Source organism: Chiroxiphia lanceolata, chromosome 15, assembly GCF_009829145.1.
Source record: "Chiroxiphia lanceolata isolate bChiLan1 chromosome 15, bChiLan1.pri, whole genome shotgun sequence".
Lineage (NCBI taxonomy): Eukaryota > Metazoa > Chordata > Aves > Passeriformes > Pipridae > Chiroxiphia > Chiroxiphia lanceolata.
Window position 1 is genome coordinate 18099563 of NC_045651.1, and position 15223 is coordinate 18114785.

The 15223-nt window shown below is 49.5% G+C and overlaps 1 protein-coding gene across 1 annotated transcript in view; it reads left to right on the forward strand.

Moving 5' to 3' along the window:
* PDLIM4 (PDZ and LIM domain 4) overlaps nt 1-15223 on the forward strand; it is a 44192-nt gene that overhangs the window by 16725 nt on the left and 12244 nt on the right. Inside the window, exon 3 of the mRNA XM_032703385.1 lies at nt 5022-5106. Within this exon, the coding sequence (XP_032559276.1) occupies nt 5022-5106 (85 nt within the window). The remainder of the gene's footprint in view (nt 1-5021; nt 5107-15223) is intronic.

A 15223-nucleotide genomic window follows, 5' to 3' on the forward strand; every position in this document is an offset into this window, starting at 1 on the left:
CACCCTGAGTGCTCCTCCCTGTGGCTCTGCCAGTCAGACCAGGCCACAAAATTGGGTTGGAGCTGTATTTTTTGAGAACAGAGGGCTGAGCACCCAAAGGACCTTGGCTGTGGGGCGGGAGACCTCGTGGCATCGCTGTTCCTGCTGACACAGGCTGCTGGGAAGCCCTTGGCAGCACTGCCCAGACCTGCCCGTCTGTGCCACAGGGCCAGGGCGAGCCCGACAGCTTCTTCTGAACCTTTTGTCCTCTGCCAGCTGTGGGAGGGTGAAGGCTTGTGCTGCAGCTTTCCTGGAGGAGCTGGCCCCATGCCCACACAGGGAAAACTGCTGGGAAGGGGATGTTGCAGCTTTTCCTGGGTGTTGGGGTCTCTGGCTCTCCTGTGCCCCTGCAGCCTCCAGTCAGTGTTTGTATCAGAGAAGCTGCCCCTGCTCTCAAGCTGGACTAACAGATATTTCTTTTTTTTTTTTTTTTTTAATTTTTTTTTTTTAAAATCTCTTTGTCCTTTATCAATGGCTTAAATCTCTTGAGGGGGGGGGTTTCTCCCTTCTTCTTCACACCCCCCATTTTCTCTCAGCATTCTTGGCCAGACCCCTGACCTATCTGAAGTTAAGGGGTGTTTTGTCCTTGGCTTTTTTTAGGTCCTGCTTTGCCCGGACACGTGCAGGGCTGTGTCTGGGCAGTGGGGCTGTGACAGGTGAAGCAGCACAGTCACCTTCCTGGCCTGCAATGGAGTGATTGAAAATCCTCCTCAGCTTACAAAAGGAGTCGATTTATATAACTGACATTTATGTGGGCACTGATGTAAGGTGTGAGGAATTACCTGGGCATTCTTGGAATCAGGGCTGGGCATTCAGGTCGTGGTTAGTGGCTCTGAAATGTGAGACCAGGAGTTCAAGTGGGCTTAGTGAAGCTGGACAGCACCTGGGCTGTGGGAAAGGGGGTGATGGTGCTGATGAGGATTTGGTGGAATGGTTCAGGCTGCCCTGATGATAAATCAGGCAGCTGTTCCAGCATCATCTTCCCAGCTGTTGAATCCCAAGCCAAGGTAGCATGGGATCTACTTTGCCTTAAATCCTGGAAGCAGTTTCTTTCCTCTCAATTTGGTGTTTGTGCCACTGCTGAGTCTGCTTGGAGAACTGGAGTATGAAGATTCTCTATTCATTCCTGCTCCCTGTACAGAGATGGTGTTTCTCTGGAAGTTTCTGTGGGAGAAAGCCCAGTAATGAATTTGCTGGACGTGTAGCCCCAGAAGTCCCTGGAACCTCCCGTAGTTGATGTTCTTCCCACCTCCCCCAGCTTCTGGAGGTTGTGTCGGGGTCCCTGAGCTGTGAGCAGTGCAGACACGCTGCTGGAAGATGGGAAGGATGACAATGTATGTTCTCAAGTTTCCAGTAAAAGTACAACTGAAAAAGTGAATCACAGCTTCCCCTCTGGAGCTCCTTGAGGACTAATAGAGAGGAAAACCGGCAGCTGTCCAGGGCAATACACAATGGTTTCAGGAGAGAGGAATGAAGGAGGAGAAATCCTGCAGCTTCTCCTTCACGTGCTCTGGACCAGGCAGGTCCTTTGGGGTGCTCAGCAGAGCTCAGCTCCCCTGCTGCTCTCCTGCCTCGAAGGGGTGGATCCAACACCTTGCAGTTGTCCTGGTGAGGGTCACAGTCCTGGGAAGGTGAAGCATCGACTGTAGCTGCTTCTAGACAGAACTCAGCTCCTGGAAGGCTCATGGCCATATCAGCAATAAAAATCAGTTCTGAGCATAGTGATGTGCCCTGGTGGGAGGGGAAGAGTGTTCAGGAGATGGACAGGAGCCTGGAGTCACCCTCCTGGAAGGACTATGTGGATTGGGGTGAAATACAGCAACGTGATTATTCTGGTGGTTTGTGGCTGCACAGTCAGAGGTGGCAGTGTCCTGGATCCAGGCTGGCACTTCTCCAAGTGATAAATGTTAGTTTATAAGGGGATGGAGAAATTAGAAATTCAGTGAGACCCAGGAATTCTTGCAGCTTAAAAGCAGCTCTACAAATGTTGAGAGTGAGACTTACAGATCATTGCCAGGTGAAAAAACATTTTGGTAAAATATGTGAGCATATGCAAGTAATCTTTTGAGAATGACTTTGAGACTTTTAGAAAACAAACAGTGGGATAAAAGGTGTCTGCAACGTTGTTTTCTTAGTGATGTCCTGTTAAATGGGTCCGTTTCCCACAAAGCCCCATGTGGAAGGCCCAGCACTAACCTAGGTCAAGTTATTTTTCTTGGGGTTGTCCTAGCAGCTGCTAAGAGAGCAGAGTGGTGTTAGTGCAGGGTAATGATTTCCACATAGCTGCCTTTAATCCCCTACAACACATCTGAAAACACTTTTTTCCCCCGAAATTAAACGACTTGGAACATTTGAGCGACGCCTGATCTCTGGCCCATGACGTTAGAGAAGTGCAGTGGGTGTTTGCTGTTGCCCAGACACAAAGCTCTGACTGCTGGGAGCATGGACCTGCTGCTGGGGTGTCTCGGGGTGACTGTGCTGGCCCCAGGTCCCCAGTGCTCTGGGCCCTGCTCATCCCCCGTGTCCTGGGAGGGGCAGGGGACCCTCCTGCTGCTCCTGCAGGGCACGTTGGCAGGGGCTGTTCCTGCAGCCAGGCTTGGGGAGTGAGCTCCAAACATCAGCCCCACCTCCAGTAGCTGCCCGTGGCATCATTCTCTCAGACAGTCACCTCCCAATTATTTGGGATTATTTTGGATTACGTGGCATTTCGCTGTTCCCAGGGAAAAGAAGGAGCCTCCCTGTGTGAGCACAAATCCTCATCAAACTCAGGACGTGCATTTTGTTCTGGTGAGGCTGGTGGTTCTTCCATTCCCCTTTGCTTTGCCTTTAGAAGTGCCAAATGGAACCCAGATTGTGCCATGGCAGCTTGTTTCAGCACAGTTCAAGTGAAAGCTGGGCTGAGGGGAGCCTGGTTTTGTTCAGGCTGTCACTGAGGGCTGTTTGAGGTGGTCTCAGTTATATCAAGAAAGCTGATGGTGAAGCCTTGAGTTTAATTATTAAAGCATTAACTACAAAAGGGTTTCTCTGTGCAAACCAATCTGGCCATGTCTTTCATTAAGTGTAAATATATCCATAATGACTTTTAGAAAACACAAGTTTAGCTGTTCTCTGGTACAGACAGTGTGATCTTTGTCAGGGGTGTGGAGAACTGGGAGACTCCAACTGGCAAGTGCTGGCAGTACTGGTGACCAAATGCCAGAGCTTCACACAGAGTGAATTTACTGCTATTCCTCTCATCTTCTGCAGCCAGAATTGCTTTCTGAGCCTTGGTTCTTATTTACTGGCAAGTTGAAGCCTCTGGGGATGCTTTAAGCTGTGTTTCGCACGTGGGCTCCAGAGCTGAGAGGGGAGAATGTCATCACAGCCCCTTCTGGGGGCACTTTGAGAGCCCCTCGGGCTGGCCCAGCGTGGGGGAGAGCAGGGACATAATGGTGGTGATCCCTGCCAATGGAATCAGGCATTCCCATTGTTCTGGGCCTCCAGATTTGAGTCTCAATGTGGAAGCAATACACACAGCACAGGATCGTGGCAAAAAGCAGGTTGGGGATGCTGGGAATGCTGATGTGCCTGGGAAGGACTGTTTCCTTTGTCCCACTTGGAAAGACCAATTCACAGTGAATTGTCCCAGTCTAAAATCAAATAATTATAGTAAAGATAAATTATCAGAACAAGGCATCTAGCTATGAGAGAGAGTATGTCATCCCCTGTTGAAAAAGCTGTGATGGCAGCCTTGAGTAGTGGTTTGGAACAAAAAGAGCTTAAATCCTCGGGGCTGGATCCAAAGTGTGTTGAAATCAGTGGGAGTCCCTGCTTTTGGTAGGTTTTGAGTCAGACCCTAGGTCTGGAAAGGCAGCTCTGTGTGCTGACTGGTGCAGCTGCAAAATACCAAGGGTAAAAAATCACCTCGAGAATTCCCAGGTTAAAACTGTGCTCCTTATTTTTCACACTTGGACTCTGCAGATAATTAAACTGAAGCTGAGTGTGGTATGTGGCAGGGGCCAGAGTCCACAAAGGATGGTTGGATGCAGCCAGTGATCTGTGCCCATGGAACAAGACCTACTTTCATTAAGTGGTGCTTATGCAGATTGTGGTGATAAACAGAATAGTTTGCATGTGAAAGCTTTATCTTGAACTTCATGGAGTTTCCATCTCCCAGTTCAACCTCCTTGCATCCCAAAAAGCCTGTGTACCAGCCTGCTGGACCGTGCCCAGCTCAGGCAGCTCCCTCCTACCCTGAGTGTTGGAGATCCACTAGAGATCACATCCCAGCTGTGCCCCTCTGGGGGGAAACATGAGCAGGCACATGGAAAATCTTTGGACAGTGGCAGCATCCTGCTCTGCCTTGGCAGGACTGAAGATGCATTTTGGAGTGGAAACTGTATTTTTAGGACTTTTTGTATCTGGCACCTGTTGAAAGGGTCAAGATGCAAGATGATTCATCCAGGGTTGTGTAAGCCTTCTCCCTGAAAGGTGTTTATAGAATTCCTGCAGTCCTGGGCTAGTATATGGGCCTGCCAGGGAATGCACATATATATGTGCCTATATGTGTGTGTATATATATATCTACAGACACACATGTAATCAGAATACCTTCTGGATTCAGAGCCAGAATACAGGGACAAAGCCAGGAATATGCAAAACAAGAGCCACCATGAACCTGTCTACTGATTTCTTGAACCAAAATAAGTTTGTGTCTTAAACCCCCCTCTGAGTCAGAGCCTGTACTTCAAGGATGGGTTTTGAGCTTCATGGTTTTAATAGCATGGAACTGGCATCTTCTCTGTTTACCACTGTGCTATTTCTGAGGATAATTTTAGACAAATATGTATATAATAATTCCCTGGCAGGCCTACATACTATACATATGTTTGGCTTTTGAGGGTTTTTTTGTGGGATTTGTTTGTTTGAATTTATTATTTGCTTTTTGCTTTGGTTGGGTTTATTTAAAAGTTAAATAGAGTTTCCCTAATTTCCTCCTGCAGAGCTGAAGGGAAGAGCTGGTCCCCCCCTGTTCTGGAGGACGGGAAGGCTCAGGCATACCGGATCAACATCGAGCCAGACCCACAGGTACTGCACACCCACTGCCCTCCCACCTCGCTTCTGGGGAGAGGAGATCCATGTCTGGGGTCTGGAAAACCCTCTGCTCTGCCTGCAGTCCTTCCAGGGGTGAAGGAGTTTCCATGTGTGGTTTAAAAGCTCTGTGTGCAGATCTTGCTGTGCTTTCCTTGGGTTGGTACAGCCCAGACTCTCATGGTGAGCCAGATCCTGAGCTGATCTGGCATAATCCCATCTCTGTCATTGCCCTCCTGGCTGAGCCAGGCTTTGCAGGATCAGCTTGCCAGCAGCTGAAGGGCAGCACCCAGCACTAACCCCTTGGGGCCAGTGACCAAGCTCATGGTCAGCATTATTTTGGATGGAGCTGTTGGGAACCCTCTGACAGCACTGCCCAGTGCCTGCCCTTCCTGGGGCACAGCACCCCCGGGGTCTGTGTGCATCTGCCTCAGCTGACATGCCTCCACCTAGGCTCCTTCCAAAATCCTCTGCACCCTCCAGTGATTCACCTCCCATGGTGATGGATTTATTTTTTTTTTTAATGTTCCCCTCTATTTTTCCCTGTTTTTCCTGTCTTAATCCTTTCTCCTCCTTCTCCTTATTTTTCAGCTTCTCTTCCCTCTGTCTTCAGCTCTGTTCCCTGGAGCCTTCTGCCTGCATCCTGCCCTGCCTTCCTGCCCCGTGGCTCCACAGCTGCCAGGCAGGGGATGGATGGAGCTGAGCAGGTCTCCATCTCTGCTCCCTCTCTCCTGTCTAATGGTTTGTTAGCAAGGTCAGAGATGACTCTCATTCTCCTTTGGCTCCTGGATGGGAAAAGCAGCAGGGTCTCTCTCCTCCCTCTCTGCCTCTGAGGTACCGGACTGTCGGTTGTTGGATGTGCAGGTCCCTCCTGTGCAGATGTCTGAGGAGGGATCAGGGTGGGGATATGGGCAGAGGTCAGCTCCTGCTGTCTTGCTCCCCCTTGGCTGTGTGCTGAGCTGATGCACGTGCTGCCAGCTTTCCCAGGGCACCCAAGGTCATGGATGGCAGGGCTGGAGCCTGCGGAGGCTTCTCGCTGCTGTAGGTTGGCCAACCCCTCCCAGGGCAGCAGCAGAGGCCCTGGAGCTGCCTGCTGCCTTCAGAACATGGAATTATAGCAGTTCAGGCTGGCAAAAAACCCCTGTGCTTGCCCCAGTGACACAGAAGTGTTCTTGGGCTGACCCTGAGTGTTCAAACATTTCTCATATCCTCTCCTTCTCCACAGAGTAGGGTTCTGTCCTGTGCTGCTCTGTGGTTTTTCTCCAGGGAGGTTCTGTCCTGTGCTGCTCTGTGGTTTTTCTCCAGCCCTCATGAAGTGCCCATGTGCAGGTTCTCCTGGTTTAGCTCAACTGCTCCTTTCTAGAGGGGTTTTTGAATGTCCTGACAAGGGTCCCAGGGTGCCCCTGCTACCCCCCCTTGGCTCAGTCCAGAAGGAACATGAGAGCTGCAAGGGTGGAAAGAGGGGGAATGGAGCTACAGGGAGTGGTGTCTCCTTCAGTGAGGAGCAGGGAGAGAGCACTGGCAGCACAGACCCCACCAAGCCATGTGGGTGGGGTGAGGTCCTCCAAAACCCATGAGAAGTGGACCTGAGCCTGAGGCCATTGAGTCAGTTGGCCATTCCAGCCCTGTGGGATTTGCAAGTGTTCTGCATTCCTGCCCAGGGACAGTGGGCAGAGGCACAGCACGACTGCAGGGCCAGCAAACCCACCCCACTACTGCACACCAGTAACACGTGGGTCTGTTTGTCTTTCCTGCCCTGAGTGACAGCACAGGCTGATCTGTGAGCCTGGGCTTTGGGTTCTGGCCACCTTTGCTTCATTCATCAATTACAACCATCTTTTCTGACAGATATTTTTTCTTAATAGACTTTAATGTGCCCAAACCCTATGAATAATATTAAATGAGGAACAAATGTGCAGCAGTTCCACTGCCAGATACAACATTTCTGAGGTTTAATGCAGATTGGATTTGAATCTAACTATTAATATATGTTACATATGTATCTTTTTAAAAATTAGACAGTTATATGAAATATAATGAGGGGGTAGGGATGGATTATCCTCAATCCAGACCTACACTGAAAATATATGTCTGGAGAGTGGGTGGGTAAAGCAGATGTGTTTGTGGTAGGCACTGAGAGAGGTGTGTGAACAAGGGGACACAGGTATAGGCAGCAGCTCTTGCCCTCTTTTTCAGTGCCTGTATCCCTACATACTCTTGCTCAATGGCCTTTTGGGTTTCCCAGAGAGGAGGTGAAGGAGGTTCCATGCACACATTGCTGTGGTTGCACCCAAGATGTGCTGGTCGACTCTTCTCCCTCCCCAAACCAGCTGTGGCTCATGCTGATGGCTCAGGACACGTGCCAGAGCTGTGCTCTGGTGTCCTCTGACCTGCATGATGCTGAGGGGGACCATCAGCACCCCAGAGAACCAACCCTGGCCCCAGGCATCCCTTCCCCATTGCTGTGGAGCTCACTGTCTTGGAGCTGGTTGCTCCCTGGTTGTGGAGCAGGGCGGGGTGACCCAGGGCTGTCCCAGGCTCTGTTCATTCAGTCCCTCCAGCAAAGGCACTCTCTGGATTGTGAGAAAGAAAAATCTCATTGGAAAGCAATAACTTGGCTCAAAATGTGCAACCTTTAGGTGCACTTCCTCGCATCTGGAAAAAAGCAATCTGCTTTGAAAGGCAGGGGAAAAAAATGTGCTGGAATTCTGCTCTCAAATCACAAAAAGAGGTTTGGGGTTGTCCTTGAAAAGGGTTTTGAGAGTTTTACCCAAAATGGCCTTTGCAGTAATGTGGAGCACATGTCCTTCCTTCCTCCAGGTTTTACTCTATCAACTTTTTCATCATTCTAGGCAAAGATGTCTTGGAAGTCTTTTGACTTGTGACTACAGTAATTCTTGCTGGAGGCCCCAAAACATGTGACATAAGCAGAATGCCTCAGTCTGAGCGATTTGTAGAGAGGCTGTATTTCTATTACTAGAATTTCATTTATTTAGGTGTAATCTTTGTCTTGAAGGCAGAGAGACTTGCAATTATCTTCTGTGCAAGGCAACTTGGAAGGTATGGAGTTGCTGTGAGCTCTCCTCTCCCCTCTTTCTAAATCTGTTGTGGTTTCTCTGTTGAGCTTTGTGGAAAATCCCTACTCAGAGACCAAGAATGTAATCAATCCTCCTTGTTAAAACTTTGATTAATGCTGTGACTGCAGGGAATAGCTGCCCCCACAACTGAAAAAGCTGGAAATGGAGAACTGCTTGTTCACAATTAGCAGGAACAACACTGAGCAGGATGAGTGAGTCACTTTTGGGAAATAACATTTTTTTTTAAAGAGCAGACTTTGATTATCAGTTGGTTTCACTGGGCAAGTCTGTCCTTAACAGCAAGGATCTATAGAGGAGGCCAGAAATGAGTGATATTCAGACTTGCATCCTAAAGAACGCAGGGCTGCATGCCTGTTGGACCTGGAGGTGGGTGGATGTGGGACCTGGGGGATGCTGGGGCAGCTCAGAGCTCTGCAGCCAGCAGTCAGCATTCCCCTCCTGCAGACCTGACATCACTGCTGACGTGCTGGGATCCCCGGGCTCCCTTTGCACGGTGTTGGTGTTGTTGTGGGCACTGACCCAGCCACTCCTCCATGGCAGACAGAGGCAGTGGGAGCGCCCATCCATAAGTTTCTGGAGATCCCACTGGTTTTGGCTTCCTGTAGCACGAGCTCTCTAGTCAAAATACCGCCATGTGGTGCTAATCAAAGGAGAGGATGTTTGTTTTCTTGACCGTTTCCCAAACTGCCAGAATTGGCAGCTTTCTGGCCCAGGGGGGCTGGAAACATGGGCTTTGTGCTGTGGGGACTGTGTCAGTGCTAATTGACAGTAGATCAAGTGTCTGGATGGGAGAATAATTGCAGCAGAAATTAAATTGGCAGCACGTAGCCAGAGCTGGAATAGGATGTGAGTCCTCCCAGACCTGGACACTTGGGTGCAATAACTGTGTGAGGTGAAAGGCTGGGTTTCCTCTGGCAGCACAGACAGGGAGAGGCACTTCCTGCAGGCACTCAGTTGGGAATGGCATCCCAGTGCTACCCTGCTGGCAGAGCAGCCCCCATGTCATTCTCAGGGGAGGGATGAGGACGGTGGGTCTGTGTTCCTGGTCCCCCTTGCCTTGTCCTCCCTTGTGCTGCCCCCTGAGCAGCAGCTTCCCCAGCCTGACTATCCAGCTGGGGTGAGCTCTGGGCAGAGCAGAAGAGCTGATCTGTCCACAGTGGCAGGGGAGTTGCACAGGAAGGATGAGAAGGCTGATTTTCCTATAATGTGTTATTCTGTGCTTGGCACCAGAGTCTCAGTGCACAGAGATCCGTGTTAGCTTGCCCTAAGGCAGCAGCTTGCCATGGGAAAATGCCAGCCAGGATGGGATGGAGAGGGGCAACTGGGACTAGCTTGGGTCTGCTGTAGCTGTTTGAGCAGCCTGATCCAGGCAGAGCAGGGAACCCAATGCTGTGTGTGAGCCAGGCCAGTGGAAGTGTGAACACACGTGGGGTTGCTCTGTTTGCTCTGGGTGGACTCAGGGCTGTGTGGCTGCAGCACTGAGGATCTGCTGCCTCCTGTTACACGTGGCCTCCACTCAGTGTGGGCTCTGCAGCATCATTCCTGTGACTTCTCGCACCAGCCCTGGCCTCACACAGTATCAGTCCACTACACTGCTTCTAATTAAATAAATAAAATCACATGTGGGCTTTGGGGGAGTCTGAGCCTCTGGTGTCTCAGCTTTGGGCACCTGGAGACAGCAGTGGTGTCCCACAGTGGAACAGGGAGGGCAGTTTGGTGCTCACTTGTCCCTAGGCACTGTTTTTAACAGCTTGAAAAATGTCTTAAATATGCTCATATTTGTTTTTTGGTCTCAATAGTTTATCATTACTTTGTTTTACCAAAGGCGAATGGCTCTTCATTTAATTAACTGAGTAATGGACTTAGTTTTAAGTTAAACTAATTAAATGGAGTGTTTGCTTTAAGTTCTCCATGGGTTGCTGCTGTGCAGGGAATTTCCATGTACTTCTTTGCAAAAGCCTGGCACGGGCCGTGCTGATTTTCGTGATGAACTGGGGGTTAAAGCCTCCTCGCTGGAGAGGTGGAATTTCCTTCCTCCCTCCCCTGGTCACAGGGTGGGCTGGGCCGTGGCTGCTCCCAGGAAAGCTGCCTCTGGGACCCCCATCCCAACCGGGCACCGACCGGGCTGTCCCGGCAGGAGGAGGGAAAATGTTTGCCTCAAATGTTTGCCTCGTGCTTTGGGGAAAACAAAGGATGAGCTCATGCCCTGGCACGAGCCCGGGTTCCCGTCCATGGGAACTCCCAGCTCGTTGTTTGAGCACTGATTTAATGCTGATTTAATAGCAGAAACATGCTGGGTCCTGACGGGCGCTGTGGGCGCCTCAGCTGTGAGCGTTTCACACCCAAATATCAGGGGTTTATACACCACCAAAAAACACTGGTCTAATTTACTGGGTGAAGAGGTTACACACACCTTGCTGTGCACTTGTGTTTATTTTTTCCTGTGGTATAATATTGAATCATTTGAAAGTAAAGGGATTTTCTCAGTACCACTGTGACATCTTAAGCTGTCGTAGCTGTAACCTGTTTTGTGAAATTCTCTGTGTGTCTCTTACATAAAATCAGCATCTTTAAGTGAGCTCTGGTAATCCTGGTGTATAAAAGAGGCAAAAACAATCTTGGGATAAAAGGGGGGAAAATGGAAATGGAGACTTCAAAACAGTGTTTTCTTCTGTCCAGGTAACTTGAATAGTTTTTTCTCATTGAGGGTGCATAGGAGCAATACTGAAATGGTGACAATGGGAGTTGGTTTAGGAGAGAGCAAAATGCTGTTGGATAAAGCACTAACACAGACATGCTGTGTTATTTTACTTGATAACATCAGTTTCAGTGATGACTCCGTGACACAGGTAAGGAAACTGCTGCCTGTGTGCTCAGAAGTGCTGAGTGTTTGAAAGCACAGGTGCAGCTCAGCTCTTATGCATCAGGAAAAACAACTTACCCCATTTCATTTTTCCTTGTTTCTCACTTAAGAGGCATTAATGTCTCTTGGAGGTCGCCTGTGTGACCTACTGGGGTGGGGACATGTGGAGAGAGCCATCCCCAGTGGGGCAGGGGGGATGCTGGATGCTGGAGGGATGTCCATCATGGTCCCTCAGGATGGTCAGGCTGCAGCAGCTGCTCCAGAGAGGCCTGGGGAAGCCTGAGACACGTTCTTGAATCTAACAGAATTTACCATTTTTGTTAATGAGTAAAAGCAAAAGGTTGGGGCATTACAAAATGGAAAAAAAAATATTATTCTGTTGCTTTTGCTGTGTTTTCTTATGTACTTTACCCTGGCTTTTACAGAAGGAGATGTTCAGATAGGCCCCGTGGATGAAGTAGGCACCTTTTGGTTTTAAAAATGTAATATCTCTGTAGCCTGAAGCTTAACTTGTTGCCAGTGATGCTTTTAGCTTCAATTAGCTCCTAGTAGTGGTCATGGAAAGAACATCAGAAAGTGTGACATGATAATACCTGAAAATGCAACAGTTCCCCAGCTGGGAGAGAGGAGAGAGACAGCAAGCTGGAAAGGATGAAATCAGGACATGGTCAGTGTTAAGCTCACCAGGTTTGTCCTTTAAGCCAAACACCAGATGGTGAGAAAAGTGATTCTGTGGAAGCATGGACTGAAATGGGAACAGCAGCATCTCTGGGAGGAGGGGAGCAGGCAGGAGGGCGGGTGGTTACTTGTGATGGCTTGGGAGTTTTTTCCATCTGTAGGGGATGTTTTCTGTCAGGGGGGAGCTGATCCAACAGCAGCCTGGGCATGGCAGGGCAGCTTGAGGCTGAGCCCTGGCAGGAGCATCAGCCCAACCCCTGCACTGAGCAATGCCCTCCTGTTCCCAGGCTTGGAAGGTGACCTGAACACTGGGAATACAGGAAAAGTCCTCTCCAGGGTTTAGACTGTTGATGAGCTTAGCTCTAGAGAGGTAATCCTCTGGCAGGAGCCTGCTGCTGCTGCTGCTGGAGAAAGGAGGAAATTTTGAGGCTTTTCTACGGAGACGTTTTTACAAAGCTCTCCTGTGTCTGCTGGTTAAACACCCCTCACCCCTTGATGGTAGAAACATGCCCTCTGCACTGCAGCAGCGAGAGAAATGAAAACACATTTTCATCTTGACGTTCTTGGGGAACTTTATTCCATTGCTGCAAATTTTTAAGGGACCACTGGGGAGCCAGGTGGCTTAAGGGATAAAGTTGTGGCATTGCAGCTCAAGTCCCTCCTGAGCTCTTTAATTTGCACAAGGGCTGTGGCTTCTCCCGGGGGGTGAAGCTGTTCCCTGGGGCCCTGGGAGGCAGCAGCCTTTGGAGCCTTGCTGGTGGCCACCAGTGTGGGTGCTCCAAGGTGGAGAAATGTTACTGCTCTTTGATTGTGACAGATTGTGCCTGGGTTAGATGTGTGCTGGCTTTGTGCTGCACAGTGTCACAGAATGGTCTGGATGGGAGGGACCTTAAAGATCACCCAGTGCCACCCCCTGCCATGGGCAGGGACACCTTCCACTAGCCCAGGCTGCTCCAAGCCCCGTCCAACCTGGCCTTGGACACTTCCAGGGATGGAGCAGCCACAGCTTCTCTGGGCAACCTGTGCCAGGGCCTCCCCACCCTCACAGGGAATCCTTCCCAATATCCCATCTATCCCTGCCCTCCTTCAGCATGAGGCCGTTCCCCTCATCCTGTCACTCCATGCCCTGAGCAGTCCAGCCTGTCCTGGGGCTCCCCCAGGCTCCGGGCTGGGTCCTGTGTCAGGTGAGCATTGTCTGCGGCCTTTTTACGGAAGACCATCGGATTTTAGGGTTTGTTCTCTTACTGAAATCTGAAAAATTAATTTGGTGTTTCGCCGATGACTGTGAAAGGAGTGTAGTGAGGAGAACGTGATGCATGAAGTTTTCCTTCAGACTTTCCTTTCAGACTGTGGGATACGCTGAAAGGGGAACTTGGCAGAATATTCCAAATCTGTCTCATAAAATAACCCACACACTCTGTTTATCCAGCCTCAGCAAACTACACCTGACCTTTTTTTCTTATCTTTTAATCTTCTGAGCTGAGCTAAATAATGGGATTGTACTTACTAGAGCTTTTAAAAGTTAGATTGAAGGCTGCCTAGTCTGTAAAAGCAGCATATACACAGGGCATCTGAACTGTGCTGATGGGGAAAAATGTGTTAAAATGAGTGTAGCTTTTAAAATTTATCCTTTTCCTCCAGCTTTGGGGCAGCCTTGAATGTAAGGGCTCCCCGTGGGACTTCTTTCGAGGCTGTTGTTGGAGAACTGATCCTGCTCCCGTGGCCATTGGCCACAGTGTAAATCTGTTATTTGCATTGAAATTAAATCTGTGCTGCCTGTCCCGTACACCTCCTCTGTGGGGTAATAATAAGATTTCCATTTCTGAGACTTTTGAATCAGTTTATCAGAGACAAAGCAGTGTCCTTGCTGTTGAAAATCTGGGGGCAAGGAGAGGAGGGGCTGCTGCATTGCAGTTGTCTTCAGTGCAGAGTCTGAGTTTCAGCCTGAGGTTGTCAGGATGTGTCTTCAGGCTTAATTGCTTGCCACATTTGTATGAAAGGGGACTTGGAGTAATGAAGGCAGTAAAATTTCATCCACAAAAAGCCCTCTGCCAGGAGAGGTCAGAATCAATTTGGGCCAAATTACCCAGGCTTGGAGCAAGGGAGAAAGAAGCCAAATGCTGGTGTGGAGCTGGAGCTCTTGAGCATTGCCATCGCTGGATGATGGACACAGGTCACCAAGCAGGGTCACAAAGGACACCTCTTCCAGGTGACTGCATGGCTGAAGGATGCTTTGACCTCCTGGTGCACAAATAGAAACACTTGTGTCTCTAATTCAGCATTTTGGCAGCCAGCATGTAGCTGACACCGACTGATTGTGTTCTGGTTTTGGGAGGAGGGTGGATCTGAGGAACATCAAACAGAAAGCTGCTTTGGGCTGAGCCAAGTCTTAATGGCCTTCAGCTCTGTTTGAGTCTGATGTGGTGTGTGTTTCTGACAGGGAACAGGACTGGCACTTGGGATTAGGAAGTTAAACATGGTGCAGGGGATCCCAGAGCTGCTGCTGGCCCTGGCCAGGCAGATCTCCCCCCAGCACTGCACCAATGGGCAGATGGAGGCTGGATTTGGGGCTCAGAGGTGCAATTTTGGAGGTGTTTTTGGCTCTGCAGCTAGTGGGTCTGCTCCCAAGGAAGGCTTCTTAAGAGACACAAAACTATCAAAGCCCTTCCAAATTATGCCAAGGGTGTTGGGGCTTGTGTGGAGGTTGTAGGAGACAATGCTGGCCTCTCAAGTTAGCAATCCTCTGTTTTAATCTCTGTCTGGAAAAAAGGAAATTATCTTGTTTGTACTTCTGGTCTTTTAAGAGTCTAATTTATAACACACTGAAGTGAATGAACTTTTGAATGCTTTGAATCAGAACATGAAGTCTGATCTTCTCTAAAGCTCTGTTTAAAACCCGTCGTCTCTAGAGCTAAAGACTTGCAGTTAAAAAAAAAAATGGAAGGACAAATAGAACATTTTGCAAAATGTCCAAAAAAACCCAGGCAAGCTTGAGAAAACAAATTGGGAGTTTCTGGTTTGTAGGCTAAAAGGGTTCTCCATGGTGAAACTCCCCAGGCCAGCTCTTGGGAAGGGTTTGCAAACTCTCTTAGTTTAATAAAGACCATAAAAAGCAGGAAGAAAAGCCAGCAGAGGAAAGCAAATTAGGTCCCAAGGGGGGAGGAACTTTAACTGATCTTGAATTGGAGAACTGGAAAGAAATCCACCTGGTTCTGGGTTTCTGAGGGTGAACATGTGGCTGTTTTGCACGAGGAGAAGCCTCACAGGGGTCTCAGAGCCTTTGAGGAAGAGCAGACTGAGCTCTGGCCTGGGAGCAGCTTTTTGTGCAGCAGGAAAGTTGTGCAGCAGAGCAAAGGGGAGCACAGGGAGGCACAAAGGGCTCTCGGAGGGTCAGTGCTTCCCACAGCACCAGTGGCTGCCCCAGCACAAAGCTCAGTTCTCCAAAGCCTGCACAGAGTGGAGGGAAAGGACTGAG